The following is a 23,205-nucleotide window of genomic DNA, read 5'->3' on the forward strand; positions in this document are numbered from 1 at the left end:
GAATGTTGGATCTGTATCTGTACAAAATCCAGTGACTTCACCAGTTATTACTGGCAGATACAGATGCAAGACAAAAGTCTGCTACATGGGCTCTGGCACAAAGGGAACGTAACCCTCAATGATTGCTGAATGTCATGTGGATGGATGAAGCCCACCTTTCACTGTACAGTGATGTTAATATGCAAAACAGTTGTATTCGGGCGACGTCAAACCCTCATGAGCACCAGAGCCAGCCACTGCATTCTCCTCATGTTACTATTTGGTGTGGTTTCACTGCATCTTTTATTCTGGCCCTTTCTTTTTTGAAGGACCCTGTCCTGTATCAGACGGGAAAACCTGTACAGTCACTGCAGCAAGGTATCTTACACTTTTGCGTGACTACATTGTGCCTGCATTGCAGGAAAGACATGCATTACCTGTTGTCACTTTATGCAGCATGGTTTCCTAACCCATATTGCACACAACATCAAGATGTTCCTGTTGGAATCTTTCACTGAAGACCAAGTGATAAGTCGTGGTTGTAAGATTCAGTGGCCCTCAAGGTCACCAGACTTGACCGTGTTAGATTTTTGATTTAGGGGAAACTTAAAGTCTCGCATGCACCGGGGCTCCCCAACCACACTGGTGGAACTGAAAAATGCCTTTCGACTGACCGTCGCTGCCATGGATGTCGACATGCTACGCTCTGCTGTAATAGGCGTAGTGACGCGCCTCACTTTCTTATTACCTTGTGGTGGTGGTAATGTTGAACATCTGTTACTATAAAATAAATGCATAGTATCATGTTATTGTTTGATTGTCTGTTTCTGTTTGCGTGATTTAAATAAAACCTCTCAGTGTGACATGTGAGTGCCCTCTGTCAGTTACTTTTGGAAATATTTTTTTTAACATAGAAAAAAAACCCAATGTCTTTCTGACCATATTTACACAAACAGAAAAACAGAAAATTTTTCCGTGCATTCCTTCCTTTATTATGAATTTTTGAACTTTGCACGAATTTATGACGCACCTGGTAGATATTGTAGCAAATGCTGGGGGAAAAAAAAAGTTGATAGTTTTTTAATGAATGGATGGGAACCTATCATCCTAAAATGGATAATTTTAAGAGATAGTAATTTTTCAATCAAAATTTACCGAAGTTCTGGATAAAATTATGAAAATTGCAAAAAACATTTAGCGAAAGATATCCATAAAGTTTGTTATATCTGAAAGCTTGCTATAGCCATATAAAACAATATTAATTTTAATCTGAAGGAAACTGCACATGACCAAAAAATTGTTCATTATAAACTAAGTTTGCTATACTGGGTTTTAATTACTGTTTTTCAGATCTCCTGATTGATGTCATTTTTCTGATCAACAAGGTAAAACTTGATGTAGTGCAACAAGTGATTTTTGATCCACGTAACCAATTCCCTTCATGATGCTTTTCTTGATAATTACATCGAAATATTTTATTTCATGATTGTCCTTATACAGGCTAGTATGTAATTTTTTTTTGGGGGGGGGAGAAGAATAGAAAAGCCTGTTTTTCACTTGATGGTGAACTGAAAATAGTTAACATGTTTCTGGATGAAATATAAATTTTAGAAAGCAGATGGAATGTCACTGTAAGGGACAATTAAACCTAATAAACAAACACAAAAGGCAAGGGGAACCTATGAAGAAATGAGTGTTTGCTTTGTTTTTTTGCATTTGCTCCAAAAATCAACAAGTACCGAAATAATTAGCAGCTCGTGAAATTCTTAGTGGGCATTTTTTTAAAAAACAACTTATGTTTAATTTATTTTTTGCATTTTATTTTCAATAATAACTTGTCTTTTCATGTAGGAAATAATTGAAAGATATTTAACAAAGCATTGGGGAAACTGTGATGTGTTCTCCCCTGAAAATTTAGAGCATCATAAGAATATGATGAGAGTAAGTTAGTTATTAATTTATTAATATGTCTTCTTATTTTAGTTTTCTAATCTTAAACATTGTGTAAAAAAAAATATATATTTTTTATGAACACTGCTTGTGCTTTGTCATTGCAAACTATTTTATTTTAATATTTCACAAGTCTTAATATAATATTTCATTATATTTCACATTAATAATGAATATAATATATAATGACTATGTCTCACTTGTAGAACATACTTTTATGTACTTTTTTTAATATTAGTTTTTGTAATTACAGATTTATTATTTTATATTTCTTCATGTAATTCTTAGTTGTTGTATTGTTTTGTGTATTCAACATGTAATGTTTGATTTATTTTAAATTGTTTGAAAAAGCAATGTATTAAAGCATGAAATGTTTTAGTATTAATTAGTAAATTATCATAATTTTTTTAATTCTTATTTAAACTTATTTTTTATTCAGCTATTATCTTCCAATATTGAAACGTAGTTCCAAATTTAATATTTTGGTTTACAATTCTCATCCTCTACGGGAAGGGGGGGGGAAACACACCTGATCTAGAAAGACTATCTTAACATACAAATATTTTGCTTCCCATCTTAAATAATAATGATAATAATCCTTAATGTTTTCAACCCTTAAAACTAAGCCTTTAATGTTAAATAAATTTAAAACTCAACCTAAAAGAATTCCACTTTTATGACTTATGACTTACTTTTTCTGGTCTTTAACTGCTAAAGAGTTTTCGCCAGTAGATCACATTAAAGTGCACTAGGCAAAGATATTTCCAAATAAATGGTACTAAAGAAGTACCAACACCCGTGGGCGAAGAAAATTCAGCTGCGTGAGCAGGCACATCTTAATACTTACAAAAGTAGGTATTCATCATAAAAATTGTCCAGTAATAAGCAATGGCATTAAATTGAAGCATGCAGGCAGGTGCAGTGAGTTATATGGCAAATGCAGTGAGTGCAATATAACTAGTAAGAGTGCAGGATAAGCAGTAGTGAGGCATCATGAAAATATCGCGAAGACAGTTTGAAGCTGTGAATGGCATAAGAGTTCAAAGTCCTTCAGAAGTATGCAGTAGCTAGATAGGCCGTAAAAAGTTCAAAAGTTCGTAGAATCATATGATATAGTAAAAATTCATACAAAATAATTAAAAAATGAAATAGTAACATAAAAAACTTGAATAAAAGAAAAGTTTCTTGATTAACATAAGTATAAGATGCAACACAAATAATGGGATAGCGTCCAATTTCTCTAGCGGAGGAAATTAAGCAAAGTTCATGACGTGTGGTCAGTGCGAAAAACATTCAGAGTTCAAGTAAATTTTAAAATTAAAATTTACAAGTTACCACCATGATGAATTGTCCTTGGGCGTTTGACAGTATATTCAATGGTTGGATCATAATCCAACGTTTGTTTAATTGTGTTACAGTGACTAGGTTTAATCTTCTCGAAGAAGTTGTGAGCTATCATGAGTATAAAGTTATGCACAGATGGAATATTCAGGTCGTTATGAATTATAGAGTTTCTCACGTACCAAGGTGCATTCACAATGCTACATAGAATTTTATTTTGAAGTATATCCAGTTTTTTGCGCTTAGTTTTATTGGTAATTGCCCAGGCCGACACTGCATATAGCATGATCGGTCGAATTAGAGATATGTAAAGCATTTTCTTTATTTTTTGCCATTAATAGGATAAATTGCCATGTAGGCTGCATTTGCTTTGTTTAAGATGTAAGAAATATGATCTTTGAAGTTGAGAGACTTATCTATGTAAACACCTAAATATTTATAGGAATTATTTACAGGGATTAGAGTTCTATCTAAGTAGATATCAGTGTTGACTCTTAATCTTGTTTTCTATCTCCGATAGAGCACAAAACAATATTTAGAGGCATTGAGCTTAGTTTTCCAAGTCTTGCACCAGTGATTGATCATATTGAGATGCATTTGTAAATTACTTAGAGCAAGCTGAGGATTTCTGGATTCAGTCAGTACTACAGTGTCGTCAGCGTATTTGAGTGTTTTCATGTTGAATGGGTGCGGGAAATCATATAAACATTATAGAGACGGGGGGAAAGAACGGACCCTTGCGGGACCCCGCTATGAATTGTTTTTCTGACATATAAGGCGTCACCGCAGCGAACTTGAAAAGTCCTGTTTTTCAGATAGGAACTAATGAGTTTTATGAAACCGTTTGGAAGCATAAAATTATTCAATTTATGCAGGAGGCCTGCATACCACACTCTGTCAAATGCCTTTTCGAAATCGAGGTAGCATAATTCCACTTTTAAAATCTTCACTTTTTTTTTTTTTTTTTTTTTACCAAAAAATACAAGGAAATTCTTAATTCAGTTGTTCACTGTGTATGAAATTTTATTTATTTATTCATTTATTTTTAGCAAACTGGTGCTTTGCTTCCACAATTACATCCGTATTGCTTAGAATTTTTAGCATTGGTTAAGGAAAGAAAGGATATTAAAGAAATTTGGATTCCAGTTGTTGATGGTATGTGAACTCTTTGTGTTAAATTTTTATGATATCCTTTTCAGACATAAATATTGAAATATGATAAAGGACAAATTTGTTTTAAAACTTGTCTTGGCTTCTACTTTTAGAAAATTTATTTGATATTGCTCACCATGAACAGAGGGTTTATGTTGGGTTTGAAATGATAAAAAAAATGCTGCAAACAACTGAAAAAAAGAAAGTGGTAAGCTTAAAAACTGAATTTTGACATATTATGTATTATATTTTAATTCTGAAATTACAGTATTAACTAGAAATATTAATTATTTTCTTTTTAGATTAAATGTGTTTTAGCTCCTAAATTTTCTTTAAAGTTTATGAATGTTTACATGCATCCAAAACATGTGTTGAATCCTGCAGCTGAGAAGATGGTAAGAAAGCTTAAACTCATTTATGTATTTTTAGAATTTGCACTTATTCTAACTCTCTTTATTTTTTTAACAACAGTTCAGGTATTTGTTAAAATTTAATTTTATTCAATCATAACATCTGGTTTGAATCGAAATCTTAAAGCAGCAACCTTAAATAAGCACTGATTTTGAATAAATTGATTGTTTTTAGATAAGGAAAGGAATTTCTGTGGAAAAAAATTCATTTGGTAATATACTTTCATTGTCATTACAATAGCTCATGTGTAAACAAAAGGAAACAGAAGAGACTCTGGAATAGAATAGGTTAATAAAACTACCATTGCTACACATTTGATGTGGGCTTTGTATTTTCTTTTTTTAAAGGATGCCTTAAATGTTAAAGCGAATAATGTTTGACATATAACTTACCTCAGTAACTATGATAATTAAATATCCTAGATGACCCCTACCCATGGGAATTGAAAGGTTGATTTCCACAGAGAGATAATTATTTTGTTTGAGCTTAGAAAAATTAGGCTTTAAAGTACCTTAGAAAGTTATCTAAATTTTAACACTAGAATTTTTTAGAAAGATTCTTTTTGAGAATGATTCATGGAAAAGTCGTGATGTGTATATTTATAGTTTAACTTGATAGCATTATCTTCAGAGCTGTGATAAAGAAAGAATTATAATCATACTAGCGACCCACTCCGGCTTCGCACGGGTATAAAATATTAATGGATATTTTAACAATGAATCGCAGTTCATAATCTTTTTCTGAACTTATATACCTCACCTTAAATTACGATTTTTGAAAATAATTTCCCTAATATTAAATTGATTTAACTCTAAATTTTAACTAAGATCTTAATAGAAAATTCCAATCCATAAATTATGGTTTTATTTAATCTAATCTTATCTAACCTTATGTACTTATAATTACCATAAGTGCGATTTAAAAATTAACCTTAGAATAGAATATCATTTATATTTTAAAACTACTATCATACAATTATTTATCGTAACTTACTTATAATTACTGATACGTTGTCGCGCTGAAAGCTAGAGAGCTCCGATAATAAATGCGTCCGATCGCTGCTAAATTCAAAGTGCTATAGGGAGAACTGTGGCCTCCGACGTGCTATTTATAGGCACGCTCCCACCGCCCCGGCCGGCCGGTACCACCGCAAACGCTACGTCCCGCAATTTTTAAATCTGTAGACCTTTTCAATGTGTACAATACTTAGTATATTATTTTGATAAATCTCTTAGGGTTCAGCCTGCATTTGCAATGTAAGCAGAAAAAATGTAATTATTTACGACATCACATTAGAAACCTAAAAAATAACAGTATTTCTCCACTATTTAATGGATGTTATTATACATATAAACCTTCCTCTTCAGTCACTCTATCTATTAAAAAAAAAAAAAAACGCATCAAAATCCGTTGCATAGTTTTAAAGATTTAAGCATACATAGGGATATAGGGACAGAGAAAGCGACTTTGTTTTATACTATGTAGTGATTAGCTTACTACCTTTTTGTGAAATTATTTATTTTTACTATAATGCATGAATATGCCATGTAAATTTTGTTAATTATGCAAGTGAGCATGATCTAACATGGAGTTTAAAAAAGATTTTATATTTAAAAAAAAAAAAAATTGGGGGGGGGACTGTAATTAACTAATTAAAGTTTGCTGAGTGTATGCATCTATCTCTAAAGGTATAACATATTTATAGTTGTATGCCATCTAAATTTTGTTAATTATGCAAGTGAGCATGATTTAATCTGGAGTTTGAAAAGATTTTGTACGTTAAGGAAAAAAAAAATTGTTTTGAGTGTAATCAGCTAAATAAAGTTTGCTGAGTGTATGCGTCTATCTTTAAAGATGTAAAATATTGATAGTTGTTAAAGTCTCAATAAAGCATGAAATGTTGTTATTGTAATCATTTTATTAAATTGCTTCAAGAAATTTACAGAAAATTTCAAGCCTTAAAGAAATTAATGAAAGCATAAAATGCAGTTAATCATTATCAAAATTTACTATTATCAGCATGATTGTAGTAAATTTACATAAGTTTATGTAAAGTACTTGAAGAATTTAATGAAGACTTATTTTGTAGGAAGATTTAAATATTTAAAAATATCAAACTGATACATTAAAAAGTATTGATTTTAAGACCCATAAAATAAAGCCCTCAGATTGTGCTATTAATAGTATTATTCATGACTGTTGAATGTATTTGATATTAAGTATGCAATTTAAAAATTGCTAAAAAAATAATTTGTGCTTAATGCTAAGATTGCTGCACTTTATTATATGTGTTTTATTTCCAACAATGTGGAGATATATAATTGTTATGCTTTCTCTAATATTTTTAATTTATTATATTTTATTTAGCTATTGAAGGAAATATTGAGTTAGAGAGATTTAAATGTCTGATTGCAGATATAATGGGAACCAGCCATTTGACTCAGGATTGGTGTTCTGAAGTCTTATGTGCTACATCAAGCATTACTACAAGCCTGTGTGACAGGCTGGGCTACAAGATTATCAGTAGATGTACTGCTGTTTCAAGAGGTATCACTGAAGTGAACCATCGAGAATCCATAGCTGTGCTTTTTCTACTATAAGTTTAAATTGGAACATTCTGCACAACTTGGTGGTGCAAAACATCAACATTATTTTATTTGGCACAGGTGTGGTTAATAAACTCAATATACATAAGTAAAATTTTGGATGTCAATAAAACATTGGAAAATCATCTGTGTGGTTGCCAGTTGATTACAGTTTCATATGAGCTTCTGAAGAGTATCATCAAAATTGATTCTGTGAACTGCAGACAAGCTTGAATGCATCATATTGGCTATTGTTTTGTGTTGCCACACTATCAGTAAAGTGGAAAAGTTGAGCAAGTGGTTATTACATGAGTTGGCACTGAACAAGGCATTCTCTTTGGAAGTGTTCGATTTGCTTAGTCTTGAGGAATAACCCAAGAAGGAATTCTACATTGGATTGTCACATCTGATAAAAATTGATATGATGCAACAGTCATAAGTGATCAGTATATTGGGTAGACTCTGAAAAACAAACCACTCCTCCATTTACAAACAAGCTGTTACTGCTTGTTTGGTGGTCTATTGGTGTGATCAGTCATGTCTTCTTATCTCATGATAAGACTTTTTAGGACACTTCTGTAGTGCTGCATTACATGACAGCACCATTAACTTGTCTTCTGGTGTCCAAAGAGATAAACAAATTTGGTGCATGCCTCAATGCCAAGCTGCAATAGCCATGAACAATTTGCTGTCAATATGCAATTTCTTTACAAGATTGACTTTGGATTTTTGTTCTGTCAAAATATCTAGTCATTGGCAGAGTGACACCATAAGTGGATGGAGACTACTTGAACTTGTTAAGCTTTGCTGTTTTCATGTAAGCAGTGTTTTAAAGTGATATATGTCTATTGGATATTTCTGTCATAGTACCCCAGTTCATCAATGGCATAATCAGTTATAACAAAGGAAGCTTGTTAGTTCCCTAATGCTGTTTCTCAATGTGCTGGAATATATTTGTAAAAGCTGATAGAATTTTGAAGCTTAAACTTATCTTAATGTGATGTAAAGCTAAACAACCTTTTTTGCAACTGAAAAACGAGATCTTTTGTATCAATATATTACTTTTTGTGATAGGATTATTTAAATTTTATGCTTATGTGCATCGCATTTTTAAGAAAATATGAAAAAATTTTATATTTCTTTAACAGGCTGCATTTTTATGTGATTATGCAAAGAAAAATTCTACTCCTGAGATACAGATATTAATTTTAAAGACTTTTCTACAAATGTAAGTATTAATATTTGATAGATATTAAACATGAAATTTAAATTTTAGGTAGTATAACCTGTATGTTAGAAAATTTATAGTAGGTATGTATAATATGTAAATATATATACTTATTAGCAGCAGTAAATATTCATTTATATATATATATATATATATTTAATTTCAGGCCTAGCACAGTGTTATTAGATCGAATTCTAAAGAAGAAAGACGTGTCTGAATTAATTCAAAATGTGAGGATAAGTACTTTTCATTTTTTGTATATCCCCACTGATATTTAATATGAAATGTATTTGTAGTTTTAAATTTTTAGGTAGGGTCTAAGTATTTTTTTAAACTTAAGTTTGAAAAAATAAATTCTACTTCTAAGAAATACAACAATAAGTGGTTTTTCTTTTGTTTTCTTCTTAACACATCAAAGAGGTATTTGGCCTCTTAGTAAAATAAAAAGTTTGTCACTTATGGAAAATATTTTTTTCCAAGTTGCAAGTGATTCAGTGAAATAAATCTACAGCTATATCTTGAATAATGAAGTCTTCTTTGGTAAATAAGGTACTAGTTCTTCGTATGGTATTAATTTACAAGAAATAATATCATAGAAATTTTTTCTCGCAAACATTAGGCTTTGTCATTTTCTGGAACTCATTTTAAATGTAAGAGTGTGTATTCTCTTATCTTTAAAAGCTCATCTACACAAGGAGACGAGTTGCTCAGTGACTCAGTAAACTTCCCCTCACAGACTTGTCACTTGACAGCATTTCATCTACCCAGGGTGATTTTTTTATCTAAATTATTCTGAGTTATCATTCAAAGCAGTCAAAAGCAGATGATATGGTTTTCATTCAATAGGAGATCTCCATTGGTCTCACAACAAACTTAGTAATTTGCAAAATTTTAATGCCTTTTTTTTTAGGGCTTAATTTAAAAAATAAATTGTAACAATAGTAATAATAAATAGAAGGCTTAATAGCCGAGAGAAAGAAACAGTAATTAAAAATGCCAATAAAAATGCAGAATATGAAAAATAAATAAAAATATATGATAGGGTCTGTCCAGAAAGTAATGAGACTGAATTTTTCATGCCAAGTAGAAGGCCAAGAGTGCTGAGTTTGCGGGTGGCATGGGAGGGCTGTCAGCTTCAGAGTCTGGTGGAAGATAGTCGTCCTTGAGTCGTTGCAGCACCCAGATCACTCATGAAGCAGACACGCATTTGAAGGTTTAGGTTTTCTGAATGCAGCGGAGTGTTGAGCAGCAATACTCCATAAAGTTTTGTGTAAAACCAAATAAATTGACCACTGAGATGCTTGCCATGTTACAAGAAGCATATGGGAAAAATTATTTGTCCAAGGCTCAAGAACAAGCACAAAACCTTCAAAGACGGTAGAGAGGATGAACAATGTACTGAACGTCCATCAAGTCCTCAAACTTCAGACAATGTGGCTAAAATTAAAACATTTTTTAGCTTTAATTGTTGGATAGGTATCTGAATGATCACGAAGATGTTAGGACTTACAAAATCGGTTGTGCATCAAATCATCAGGGAAAAAATTCAAATGCAGAAGATTATGCTGAGCTGGTTCCAAGGATTTTGACCAATGGGCAGAAAGAAAACCATGTGCTGATTGCATGTGAATTATTGGAGTGTCTAACAAGTGACCTTAATTTTTTTGAAGAGTGATTACCGGTGATAAAACATGGGTTTTTCACTATGATCCTGGAACAGTGAGAGTGCAGAGTGGCAAGCACCCCCAATTGCCTCATCAAAAAAAGGCTCAAGTGAGCCTATCAAAATTGAAAGTCTATGCTCATTGCCTTCTTTGACACCAAGGGGATAGTCTACAAAGAGTTCATGCCACCTGGACAGACAGTTAATGAAGATTTTTACAAGGAAGTACTTTAAAAGTTGTATGTAATCATGCATGTCTGCCCAAAGTTTCCTGTTTTACTGTGACCAGACAGCTTCATAAAGGTGGCCTACCATCCTGAATGCTGCATACCGTTGACAGTGGCCCATCAGTGGCACCATCTGCAGAAGCATAGAGAAAACAAAAACTGGAAACCTCAGCAATGGAGTCACATTGTCTTTACCAATGAGGTTCATTTCAGTCTGACAAACAATTTTCAGCCCCAATTGATATGCAAAGAAGTAGGAACATGTTTTCGTCCACTAGCATCAGGGAAAGAGACCATTTGGGTGGTCTTGGTGTGCTTGTATGGGAAGGCATTATGATTAATGGCTCGACAAAGCTGCACATTTTTGACATGGAATCACTTGCCAGAGGTTGTCCTACCTTGAAGTTATCTTTTCCCACATGTGTCTTTTATGGGATATCATTGGTTATGTTTTTATGGAGGACAATGCACAGCCCCACTGGGCACATGCTGTTCCTGGAAAGTGAATATGTCCACAGAATGCATTGGCCAGCATGCCTCCCTGCTTTAAATCCAACTGAACATGTGTGGTGTACGTTGTGGAGATGCTTGGTGGCACAGTTTTATCTTCTAGAGAAACAAAATGAATTGGCCAGCATGCTTCTCTGATATAAATCCCACTGAAAATGTGTAGGATACTTAGGTGAGATGCTTGGGTGACACAATCTTACCTTCTGGAGCAACACACTACTCATACAGATGTTCCTTGAAGAATGGGAACTCTTAGATAATCTGGCATTGAGTATTGGCAGACAGTGCAACCCAGCCATGCAATTAAGGGAGTCAGTCGTATCACTTACTAAGCCTCTTTGGTTTATTGTTCTCCCTTTTGGCCAGACTGTTTTCTGACCAATGCCGTTCTGTCAATAAAGCCTTTTTTCTATTCATTCCATACTATATATTTCTTATTCTTTTTTTTTTTTTTTTTTTTTTTTTTTGCTATTATACTTTCCTCATCCTTTAACTACTACATTGTGGCTCTGTAATATGAATTCCATGTCTCCCAGTTTATTTTGTGTAGAATTACAGCTAAAACCAGAAAAGTTTTATAAGTTTTTCCCATTAGCCTGTATGCATTTCTATAATTATTATTCAATTACAAAAAAGAAAAAAATAAATCGATTTCTTCCTATATAGCATTAAATACATCATATGTTGCTGAGAATTAGATGTATAATAAAGTGTCTTTTAGATATATGTGAGAGGAAAAACTGATTTTATAAATAACATAAAAATCTAATATATACATAATTAACCTAGAATTATTATGCGAATAATCAATGATATAAAATAAAATTTTATGTATGCAGTACAAAGTCTGAAATCTGTTTATCTCAACTATCTGGAATGATATAAAATCCAGAACTTCGAATCAACAGGAACTTTTTTTTAATGCACATTTTTTATAATGAAACATGTAGAATATTGATTCTTAACTTCACTTTGGCACTGACACCAACCGCTGAACCGTTATTTGTTATTTTCTGCTTTTATCACCGCATGACTATCAACAAACTGGAGCTTGAGAAAGGACACACGCAATAGTGTCTAAAAAATCTTTAGTCCAAATGGGCATTGGCCTCAAAATGGCATTTTTTGTTAAATCATTTTAAATGTCTGAATCACTTTTCAAATTGTTGCCACCAAATACTATCACCTTGTATTATATTTAAAGAAACTAAATAATGAAGAATCTACATGAACGTATGTATGTTTCTCGCACTGTGAAAAACAATGGTACCTACAGTCATCAAATTTTGAATAACATAGTTCTCCACCGGAACATGGACACCAAATTTGGAATTTGTTTTACTAGTCCAAAGTTGCAATTTGCCCTGAAGGACTTATTATTTTCGTTTTGGCATTTTGCATTGGTTTGCTATAAATGTCCGATTCACTTTTGAAATTGTTGCCACCAAATATTATCGCCCTTTATTATATTTAAAGAAATGAAATAATGAAAAATCTGCATAAATTTGTGTATGTTTCTCACATTGTGATAAAACAGCGGTACCTAGAGCCATCCAATTTTGAATAACGTACGTTTCCACCCAAATATAGGCATCTGGAATCCCAAATTTGGAGTTTATTTTATTATTTGTTTCAACTTTTGTAAAGCTTTAACGAATTTTTGATTATCAAACTCAACAATTTAAAAGCAAGCATGCGAAGAACAGGTTATTTAATAAATAAAAGTAACACACAAAACGTTAAAAAAAGCCCCTTTGGATGTAATTTAAAATCTGAAATCCTTCAGATTTTTCTTTTTTTGTCTGTTTTATATTTTATAAAACTTTAATGAATTTTTTATTAAAAAAACTCAGCAATTTCAAAGCAAGCAATGGCAACACTAAGGAGTAAAACATTTTTATTTCCGGTGAGCGAGATTGTCTGTCAGAAATTTGAAAGATATGCTGTTTTTAAATATTTTTAGCACAATGTGGCATTAGCCCAAATGCTCTCAAAACGTGTATGTGTCTATAAATGGGGGAACCCCCATTTGGGCTTTCAGATTTTATTTTTAAAAAAAATTTTTTTGTTATGAGTATTTGAATCTGAAAGCGTATAGTAATATTTTTATGTTATTATTACACTTGGCAATGATTACAGACTTCTGCTTATGGTGGCGTGGTGGTTATGTGCTTGGTGTATATCCTTGAATTGACATGACTCCATTTCTTTAAACATAACCTTTATTCACACACACCATAACTTTAAACATAACTGGAATAACAATGAAATAACAAAATCTACTAAACTAAAATTCAAACATCCTATGCTGCAGCTAAGGGCGAAGTGAGCGAGTTCACTGCCGCGCTAGCAGTTTTTACATAAACCACATGACGTGGATTGGCTGCGCACGCAGTCAAACATTAGATTGCCACAGAGTATCCACCCCAGTGACACAGTCATGACACAAAAGGGGTTGGCTGTAAATTTTCAATTTAAGATATGCACATTCAAATAACAGTTATACTTTAAAATTGTACGTACAAAAAGAAATACAAATATATGAATAGTAATAATACATTTACTATTCTGATTGGAATATATACCCATACAATGCATGACTTAATTAAACAGAAATAATGAAAAGTTAATAAGCATTTTATATAACTCAATACATATGCAAAAATAATTATTCCAAGTATCTATACATTGTAACATTTGCAGCAAACCGCGAGAGAAAACTATAATCATATTACAGTAATTAGTTTTTTAGGAAAATGAACACGACGTCCACTACAGGTAACTACTTGTTTAGGAACAATTTTTGAGTCTTCGCAGACTTCCTGTGGAAACTGAGGAATTACAGGTGAATTTATACATTCTGACAACATATATGCTAGTTTTAAATAATCGATTGTAACTGTGATCTTTTTGTTATTTACCTCAATAATAAAATTTTTGTCCATTCGTTTAACCACAGTATGAGGACCAGTGTAAGGTGGAGTTAGAGGTGGTTTATCAGAATCGATACGCAGAAATACATGAGAACAGGTTTGAAGTGCGGGATATACATAAATTGTTGATTGAATATGCCTAGAGGTTTTAGAACGTTGGCACTGTATACAGGATTGAACTGCAGTTTTAATAAATTTCTTCATGTTAGGCCAAAAATAGCGCCTAGTAATTAGCTTTGTTGAAATTGAAATACCAACGTGAGAAAGACAGTGAATCTTCTGAAATATTTTAGAGCGAAAAGATTCAGGTATGAACGGTCGAGGTATACCTGTGTCCATATTACAGTAAAGAGTAACATCTTCTAAAGGAAAGTAATGTTTCTCAAGTTTAAAACTGGTGAAGATTGCGATAAGGAATTTTGAATTTCAGAGTCCTGAATTTGTGCTTCGGATAACTTTTTATAATCAATGTGTTGATTATCAGATACTGCATCTATTTCTACCCTAGATAAGGCATCAGCAACGATATTGTCATGACCTTTGATGTATTATATGTCAGTGGAAAATTGGCCAATAAAATCAAGATAACAAAGTTGTCGTGGAGAACACTTTTTGGGCTTCTGCTTAAAAGCATATAGTAAGGGCTTTTGGTCAGTGTAGATTGTAAAGACTCTGCCTTCAAACATGTGCCGAAACTTCCTAATAGACAAATAAATTGCCAATAGATCATAAGTTGACCATTTCCTTTGACTTTTGCTGAATTTAACAGATAGAAACGCAATGGATTCCCAAACTGAATTATGCAGTTGCATTAATGAGCTACCAACCGCAACGTCTGATGCATCAGTACAAAGTTTCAAAGTCTCACCAGGAATTGTGTGTTTCAGAAGGGTTGTCTCAGCAATTGTCTTTTTTGCATTTTTGAATGCTTTCTTGCCTTTGTCGTCCCATTCGAGAGGATATTCTTTTGTTTTGCTTGGTTGTGAAGGTTTCCTTTTATTAATGCAGCCTTCCAGTAACCTATTCAAGGGAGCTAAAACATGTGAAGCTCTTGGGACAAAATGTCTGTAAAATCTAAATATGCCAAGAAATTTTCTTAACTGAGTTAATGTGTTTGGTTTAGGAAATTTTTGAATAGCTTCTACCCTCTCGGGTAAAGATTTTAAACCCTGTTCAGATCCTTGAAAACCCAAAAATTCCAAAGAAGTTAAACCAAAACTGCATTTAGATACATTAAGTCTTAACCAATAATTACTTAATCTTTCAAAAAGGGCTTTTAAGTGTATCAAATGCTCATTTTCGTCTTTTGACGCTATCAATATATCATCGACAAAAGCAAATACTCCTGCAGCTCGCGAGTTACTTCATCAATAAAGCGTTGAAAGGTTGCAACTGCATTGCATAACCCAAATTGCATTCTTATGCTCTCAAAAAGTCCAAAATTAGTGGCAATAGCTGTTTTATGGATATCAGAGGGATTAATTGGAATTTGGTGATATGCTTTAACCAAATCTAATCGAGAAAATACCTTTATTCCATGTAACTCCGCTGCAAAATCGCAAATATTGGGAATAGGATACTTATCCTTCACTGTCTGAGCATTTAACCTCCGAAAATCTCCCACAGGTCTCAATTTGTTTGTGCCCTTTTTTGACACCATGTAAAAAGGAGAGGAGTAATTACTTTCGGAGGGTCGCATGTGACCTAAATTGATCATTTTCTGAATTTCATGCTTAGCAATTTTTAATCTATCTGGAGCTAATCTCCTTGGCTTACATGAAACAGGAGGACCAATGGTTTCAATGAAATGCATAGTATTATACTTAACAGTCTTATTGAGATCAGGAAGCTTTGACAGTGAAGGATAGTTAGACAGTAATTTATCATAAATACAATTTATAATTGTTTTAACAGAATATAAATGTGTGTTAATTACACTGCAGTTAATTTTAAACGTGTTTTTAAATCAACAAGTTTTTTGTTCCTTAAATCAGGTAATAAATCAAAATAATGCTAGAAATCAGATCCAATAATATTTGTTGACACTTTACACACATAAAAAGTAAAATTAAAATTACGACAAAGTCTAAGGTCAATACTTAACGCTCTTTGCCCATAAACTGGAATAGGGGTACCATTTGCTGCAGAAAACGTCATGATAGGTGTTTGACGCGCTTCCTGTCTGGTTGCTGAAAGAAGACTGACGTCTGAGCCAGTGTCGCACAAAAATATTCTATTCGATTTCGTGTCTCTAATGAAAAGGCGACGAGACTCAGAGGGTAAAGTGCATGTCGCCACTATACTTTCCCTAGTACATTTCCCTGGAATGTGCATGGTGGAACACACTTTTTAGCCTTATCGCTAAATTTTTGATGATACCAACAATAGGAACAGTTCGAAGCAGCTTTAGCTGAAGGGCTTCGCTTCCTGTTATAGCGATTTTCGGAAATACTGTGTGATCGTCGTAGAAACAAAACCTCGCTGCGCAATTTGCACACTTTCTCCAACAGGGAATCCAATTTAGAATACTCAGAGACATTGAGAGGTACACGAGAAGAAACTTCGTTTACCTGAGCGGGTGTAACTTCCAATATTCTATCTGCGATACTGGCAGCTTTCGATGAATCGAGCGGCTCAACCGACGCTAGAATAGACTGAACATTTGGCGGCATCTGGTGCATGAATAATTCCAGTAACAAAGAGTCAGGCACCTTGTATTTTTCAGCCCTTCTAGTCATTACTCGTAGAAGTTCTGATGGCTTTCTCTCTCCAAGTTGCTCGCCGGTGAGTAATTTCTGTATTTCACTCGTACTGCTTTCACCAAAGCGTTTTGTAATAGCAGCTTTGAGGTCTTTGTAAGAAGCATCTGTACGTTCCCGGAGAATGATATCTCTAACCAACGCAGCAATTTACGGCGGCAAATGAGCGACGCAGTAGTTAAATTTTGTCTTCGCTTCCGTAATAGGCTTAGGCACGGCTAAAGCAAAAGTTGCTTCACACATAGCAAACCATAATGCCGGGTCAATCGTATTACAGTCAAAAGTCGTTAATTCAGACACCCATAATTCGGACCTCAAAACTAAAAACTTTCTGCGCATGCGCCGCGTTGACACATGCGCATAGGCGTTTACGCGTGCGCGTAAGACCTTTTACGACTGCGCATTTGAGTGTGCGCAAGTGCAGAATACGTTTTCGCGTGCGCGTTTTATGTATAATGGACGTATAAGCTAAAATTATCTAATTATCTATTTCAGTTAATGTTGATGATTGCGTTGTTCCTTAATTTTCGAATTGGATCCGGCTTATTATTTTTTGCAGACTGTAAGAGCAATTTTATAAAAGTAAGCTTAAACTTTCGATTATATCAAATAGAATTTCCGATATATATTTGTTAATATGTAAAGGATCTAAAGCGAAAGTATGTTTTGAAATCCGAAATCTGTTTATCAATTTCACGCTGCTCGGCGGGGGGAACGCCGCGCGGCGGGCGCGTAATGAATTGGAAGTTATCTGTCAGCACTATCCTTATCTTCAGGGCAGATGTTTTTATTTTATTTGGCTTATAATTCCTTACCAAATGTAGTATTTCATCTCGATATGCTCCCTCTTTGATATGATTTAAAACAAGTTCCTCGTCATTATAATTCGCTTCCGATAGCGAAGAAAAGTTACAGAGGTTATTGAAAACGAAAAAATTTCGATTGACAAATTAGTCGGTGTTCTTGACACAGCAATTATAGGACTTGAACAGCGGAACTTTGTAAGTGAACAAGAAATTATGTCTGTTTAATAGAATTAAAGAGAAAGTATTATCACATGAAACGAAGCAAAACTTAAACAACTTACATTGAAAGAAATGTTTATTTAAGTAAACAAATAAATATTAAGCTTTTTCTTTTTGCAAATTTTGATACCCTTTAGATCATAATTGTTCTTTATTTCATAAATTACGGTTTCATATTTTTAATTTTAGAATTTCTGCATGCCATCTTACGAGATTCAAACTGATGATCTATAATCCGGAATCGCCGAAGTCCCGACGAGTCCGGATTAACGACTTTTGACTGTATAAATTGGAATCTTGACGGCTGCTGTTTCCTCCATGTCAGGTACTGAAGGGGAAAAAACACAAAAGTTCTGGAACCAAGCTCTTGAACGAACAACCAGTATAATCTTCATGCAAGTAGCCAGGTCGCCATTTTATGGTCGTTAACGCAGGGTCACCATTTTATGGTGTGGTGGTTATGTGCTTGGTGTATATCCTTGAATTGACATGACTCCATTTCCTTAAACATAACCTTTATTCACACACACCATAACTTTAAACATAACTGGAATAACAGAACGAAATAACAAAATCTACTAAACTAAAATTCAAACATCCTATGCTGCAGCTAAGAGCGAAGTGAGCGAGTTTACTGACAAGCTAGCAGTTTTTACATAAACCACATGACGTGGATTGGCTGTGCGCGCAGTTGAACATTAGATTGCCACAAGCTAACTCTGCTGCAAAATGTTGAGTGTGTTGATGAGGAGAAATTTAACAGGAATTTTTTTCGATATGCAAAGAATAAATTTTATAAATGATACTCGTAAATCAAAAGATTATATTTAGTGCTGTTTGAATTGAGAATAATTGATTTCTTATTGAGATAAGCTCAGGACCTGCGCCAAATCTTGTGCAGTTGCTCTGTGTGGCAGAATTTAGGAGAGGCAAATTTTTTAAAATTTAGAGTAATAAAACTGAGCAATACAATTAAGGATGGCAAAATCTTTAGAATTTAAAAAAGGCATTGGGCTGCAAAATTTAGGAGTGGCAGTATTTATAGAATTTAGAGATGTGCTTAGTAGCAAAGTCTAGTGCCAGCTCTGGATAAGCCTTAAGATTAGTTATTTATTCGAGACTCAGACATGCCTTACGTATGTGTAGTAAACAGGTGTAAGCCAAATGTATAACTAATATAGTTCAGAACTTATTCAGTATGTGATAGAAGCAAGACAAAATTTAGCGGAACAACATGTTATTAGTCATTAATCTCATGATATATTGCCAATAGTATACTGCAAATGTTAGATAAGCTTTATGGTGCTAGTTGTGACTTTGAAGGCTTTCAGCAAACAAAATGCACATCAGGATATTGCAAACAAAAAGCAAAAATTCCAAGAAATGTGAAGAAATGTGGGGAAATAATAATAAGATGATGTAAAAGAATTTTTATTTTGATAACAGTGCCCCAATCATTAATCAATTAATGAATGGAAAAATCTGTAGTATAATTCTAAATCCAGAAATATCACTACTGATAGTGAAAAAAGTGACAGAGAGTTTGCGGAGAATGAAAACATTTCGATTGACAATTTAGTGGAAATTCTCAACATGGCATTTGTAGAGCTTGAATTATGGAACTTTATAACTGAAAGAAAATTATGTCTATCTGCAGAATTAAAATAAAAATACTAGCGCACACACATGCACCCACACACACACACACACACACAAAAAAAAAAAAAAAAAAAAGGGAGAGCAAGTTAAGCAACTTACATTGAAAGACCTTTTAAGAAAAGGCACAACAAATAAATATTTAGGTTTTGTTTGGGAGGGGGCTAATTTTCATTCCCTTAAGGTCATAAACGCTTCATTATTTAATATTTTAAATTTTATAATCGCTACGAGTCATCTTACTAGATTTAAACTGATGATTTTGTAGTAATTGTTGTAGATCCCACAGGATTCTAGTTGCCCATATTACTTTAAATGTTCTCACTGTATTCATCAAGAACTTTCAGCAGACATATTACACGCTAAAAATGAATCTTTATTTCAAGACTTCAAAAATGCATGCATGCTCCTTCCCAAACAGCCGGTCTCTTTCTCTCTCTCTGCTCTTCTACCTAAGGTTACCGTATTTATTGGCAGACACGTGGCATGCTTCTTATCATTATCACTACAGTCTAATATCAGAAAAAATATCAAACTCGAAATTGCGGAAGTCCCGACGAGTCCAGATCTCAGACTTCATACTGTGCCTGTATATATGCATAGTTTATTATGAAAATTTCACTAAATAAAGGTTTAAAGTTTATTATGAATTTTTTGTTTGATTTTATAACAATATTTTTTTATCGTTGAAGTTAAACAACATGAAAACTAATTTCTCTGAAAATTTCTGTTAATGGACATAAAACAGTTTTCTGCTTTCCAATCTTTAAATGTTTTGTTGTTTCTCTAATTATGTAATTAACAGAATTCTTTTAAAATGAAAATTATTGAAATTTTTGCACGTTACGTATAATAATTTAACGTGATTTTAGTATTATTGATGAAATATAATTTTTATATCAATTAATTAATTTTACATAATATTTTATTAATTATGTAATTGTAATTTATGCTTGTAATGTATAATAATTTTACGTTATTTTATTACTATACATAATATTTTATATCAATTAATTATTTACATAATAATTTTTAATTAAAAAATATATAATTATTAGATTTTTTCATTATATATAGGGATAAAATTTCCTTTTTCTTTTTTATGTTCTTAATATGTATGCTTTATTATAAATCTGTCACAAGCATATGATATATTTCATGCTATATATAATCAATTTATTTTTCTTCTTTTATGTAAATGAATGTTTAAATATATATATATATATATATATATATATATGTTGTATGAACTTAAATCCATTTAGTGCGAATACAAGTTATTATTACTTGCGCAATTGCTGCAAAGTTAGTTAATAATAATTTATTTCCTAAACAGTATTGATTAATTGATTATATTATCTCCTAAGTTTAATTAAAGTAGAATTATTTTAAAAGTGTGCATCCATACTGGTAAGTTATATTTTGAAAGATGTTTTGAAGTAATTTGAAAGCAAAATGTTAATAATGTTTTAATGGGGACTGGAGTTAAATCATCACGAGGAATAATATTACAATTGTAAAAGTAAAAATTAAAACATGTAATTATTGTCATTGATCGGAAATTAGTTGACTTTTCAAGGGGAAAAAAACCAACTCCCGTTCAATGATCAATAATTGATAAAAATACGTAAATATGAAAGTGTTTCGTCTTTACTCGAGTTATAAGTTAAAGCCAAACCGGCAATTCTAGTCAGGCCAAATATTTCCGCGAATAGTTGTTACTCAAAGAACTGATTCTCATGAAGCATTTTAGTCAATTCAATTTGGAGTAAAAATCAATTACTGTAGAGAAATCTTGTAAAACTCGAGTAATCGTCCCCGACACTATCATCTTTATGTATTTGAGTACTATATTATTTGTAGAAATTAAACATTGGAAATTGTCATTATGAAATCGAAATCAAAGTAAAGCTGAAATAAACATAGAAGATTATAAAAAAGATAAATAATGCAAACTTTGCAAAAACAAATCAAAGAGAACATAAAAATAATATAAAAATAAAATAGAAAATAATATAAATAAGATCAGTGAATGTACATGAAGATATAAAGGCCAGAAAGGTATTAAGTAACTTACATTCTTTCTAGTGGGGGAGTTGGCAGTGTGTTCTCTTCGTGTCTGACTCAGAAGTGTAGGGTGTCCGAAAATTCTTAGCGGCAGTAGGGGCTTTGAATTATATCAGTCGGTAAGACTTGGTTGAAGAAATTTATGGTAGTGGGTGGGACTTTGAATTCTTGAGGGATGTATTTTGTGGAGTTCTTATCTGAGAGAGACCGTCTGTTAAGATTTTTTTAAAAATACTAGTGAATGGAAATTAATTAATTTCTGGCTAATTGTCGTGTTGCTAATGCCTTTTTCCTTTCTTAAATTCTTAATCATTGCGACACGACAATTAGCCAGAAATTAATTAATTTCCATTCACTAGTATTTTAAAAAAAATCTTAACAGACGGTCTCTCTCAGATAAGAACTCCACAAAATACATCCCTCAAGAATTCAAAGTCCCACCCACTACCATAAATTTCTTCAACCAAGTCTTACCGACTGATATAATTCAAAGCCCCTACTGCTGCTAAGAATTTTCGGACACCCTACACTTCTGAGTCAGACACGAAGAGAACACACTGCCAACTCCCCCACTAGAAAGAATGTAAGTTACTTAATACCTTTCTGGCCTTTATATCTTCATGTACATTCACTGATCTTATTTATATTATTTTCTATTTTATTTTTATATTATTTTTATATTATTTTTATGTTCTCTTTGATTTGTTTTTGCAAAGTTTGCATTATTTATCTTTTTTATAATCTTCTATGTTTATTTCAACTTTACTTTGATTTCGATTTCATAATGACAATTTCCCATGTTTAATTTCTACAAATAATATAGTACTCAAATACATAAAGATGATAGTGTCGGGGACAATTACTCGAGTTTTACAAGATTTTTCTACAGTAATTGATTTTTACTCCAAATTGAATTGACTAAAATGCTTCATGAGAATCAGTTCTTTGAGTAACAACTATTCGCGGAAATATTTGGCCTGACTAGAATTGCCGGTTTGGCTTTAACTTATAACTCGAGTAAAGACGAAACACTTTCATATTTACGTATTTTTATCAATTATTGATCATTGAACGGGAGTTGGTTTGTTCCCCTTGAAAAGTCAACTAATTTCCGATCAATGACAATAATTACATGTTTTAATTTTTACTTTTACAATTGTAATATTATTCCTCGTGATGATTTAACTCCAGTCCCCATTAAAACATTATTAACATTTTGCTTTCAAATTACTTCAAAACATCTTTCAAAATATAACTTACCAGTATGGATGCACACTTTTAAAATAATTCTACTTTAATTAAACTTAGGAGATAATATAATCAATTAATCAATACTGTTTAGGAAATAAATTATTATTATATATATATATATATGTGTGTGTGTGTGTGTGTGTGTGTTACTGTAAAAGCCCAATCTGATAAATCCTAAGTTTTACTGGTTAAACCTAGCTTTTATCAAAGTGGCTTGGTAAAAGTCTGAAGTATGTTTTAATATGAATCTATTTCAGACTTTTACCAATGCATTCCAGTAAAAGGCCCTATACAAGGGATTTAAATCGACTCTGAATAAATTTAGCTTGCAAATTCCATTGTGACACTTTTCTGTGCCTGCTCCTTCTAATTTGCTCCATTTGCAGTCTAGTTTCGAGTGAATTCAAATAAATGTAAGCAGCTACGATCTAAAATAGAAGCAGTTTGTTTCCATTTTGACATATTTTG

At 32.6% G+C, this 23,205-nt stretch overlaps 1 protein-coding gene across 3 annotated transcripts in view; it reads left to right on the top strand.

Moving 5' to 3' along the window:
* The window catches only part of Mybbp1A (MYB binding protein 1a), a 148,763-nt gene that overhangs the window by 37,721 nt on the left and 87,837 nt on the right, over positions 1 to 23,205 (top strand). For 2 of the 3 annotated variants that reach the window (XM_085822006.1, XM_085822007.1), the window contains exons 6-11: positions 1,831 to 1,920; positions 4,320 to 4,425; positions 4,536 to 4,630; positions 4,725 to 4,817; positions 8,567 to 8,646; positions 8,813 to 8,876. In XM_085822006.1, coding sequence (XP_085678132.1) covers positions 1,831 to 1,920; positions 4,320 to 4,425; positions 4,536 to 4,630; positions 4,725 to 4,817; positions 8,567 to 8,646; positions 8,813 to 8,876 — 528 coding nt within the window. The remainder of the gene's footprint in view (positions 1 to 1,830; positions 1,921 to 4,319; positions 4,426 to 4,535; positions 4,631 to 4,724; positions 4,818 to 8,566; positions 8,647 to 8,812; positions 8,877 to 23,205) is intronic. The other variant, XM_085822008.1, reaches the window with a different exon arrangement.

Source organism: Stegodyphus dumicola, chromosome 8, assembly GCF_044657685.1.
Source record: "Stegodyphus dumicola isolate Sdum_Otavi_A_Nest chromosome 8, ASM4465768v1".
Taxonomy (NCBI): domain Eukaryota; kingdom Metazoa; phylum Arthropoda; class Arachnida; order Araneae; family Eresidae; genus Stegodyphus; species Stegodyphus dumicola.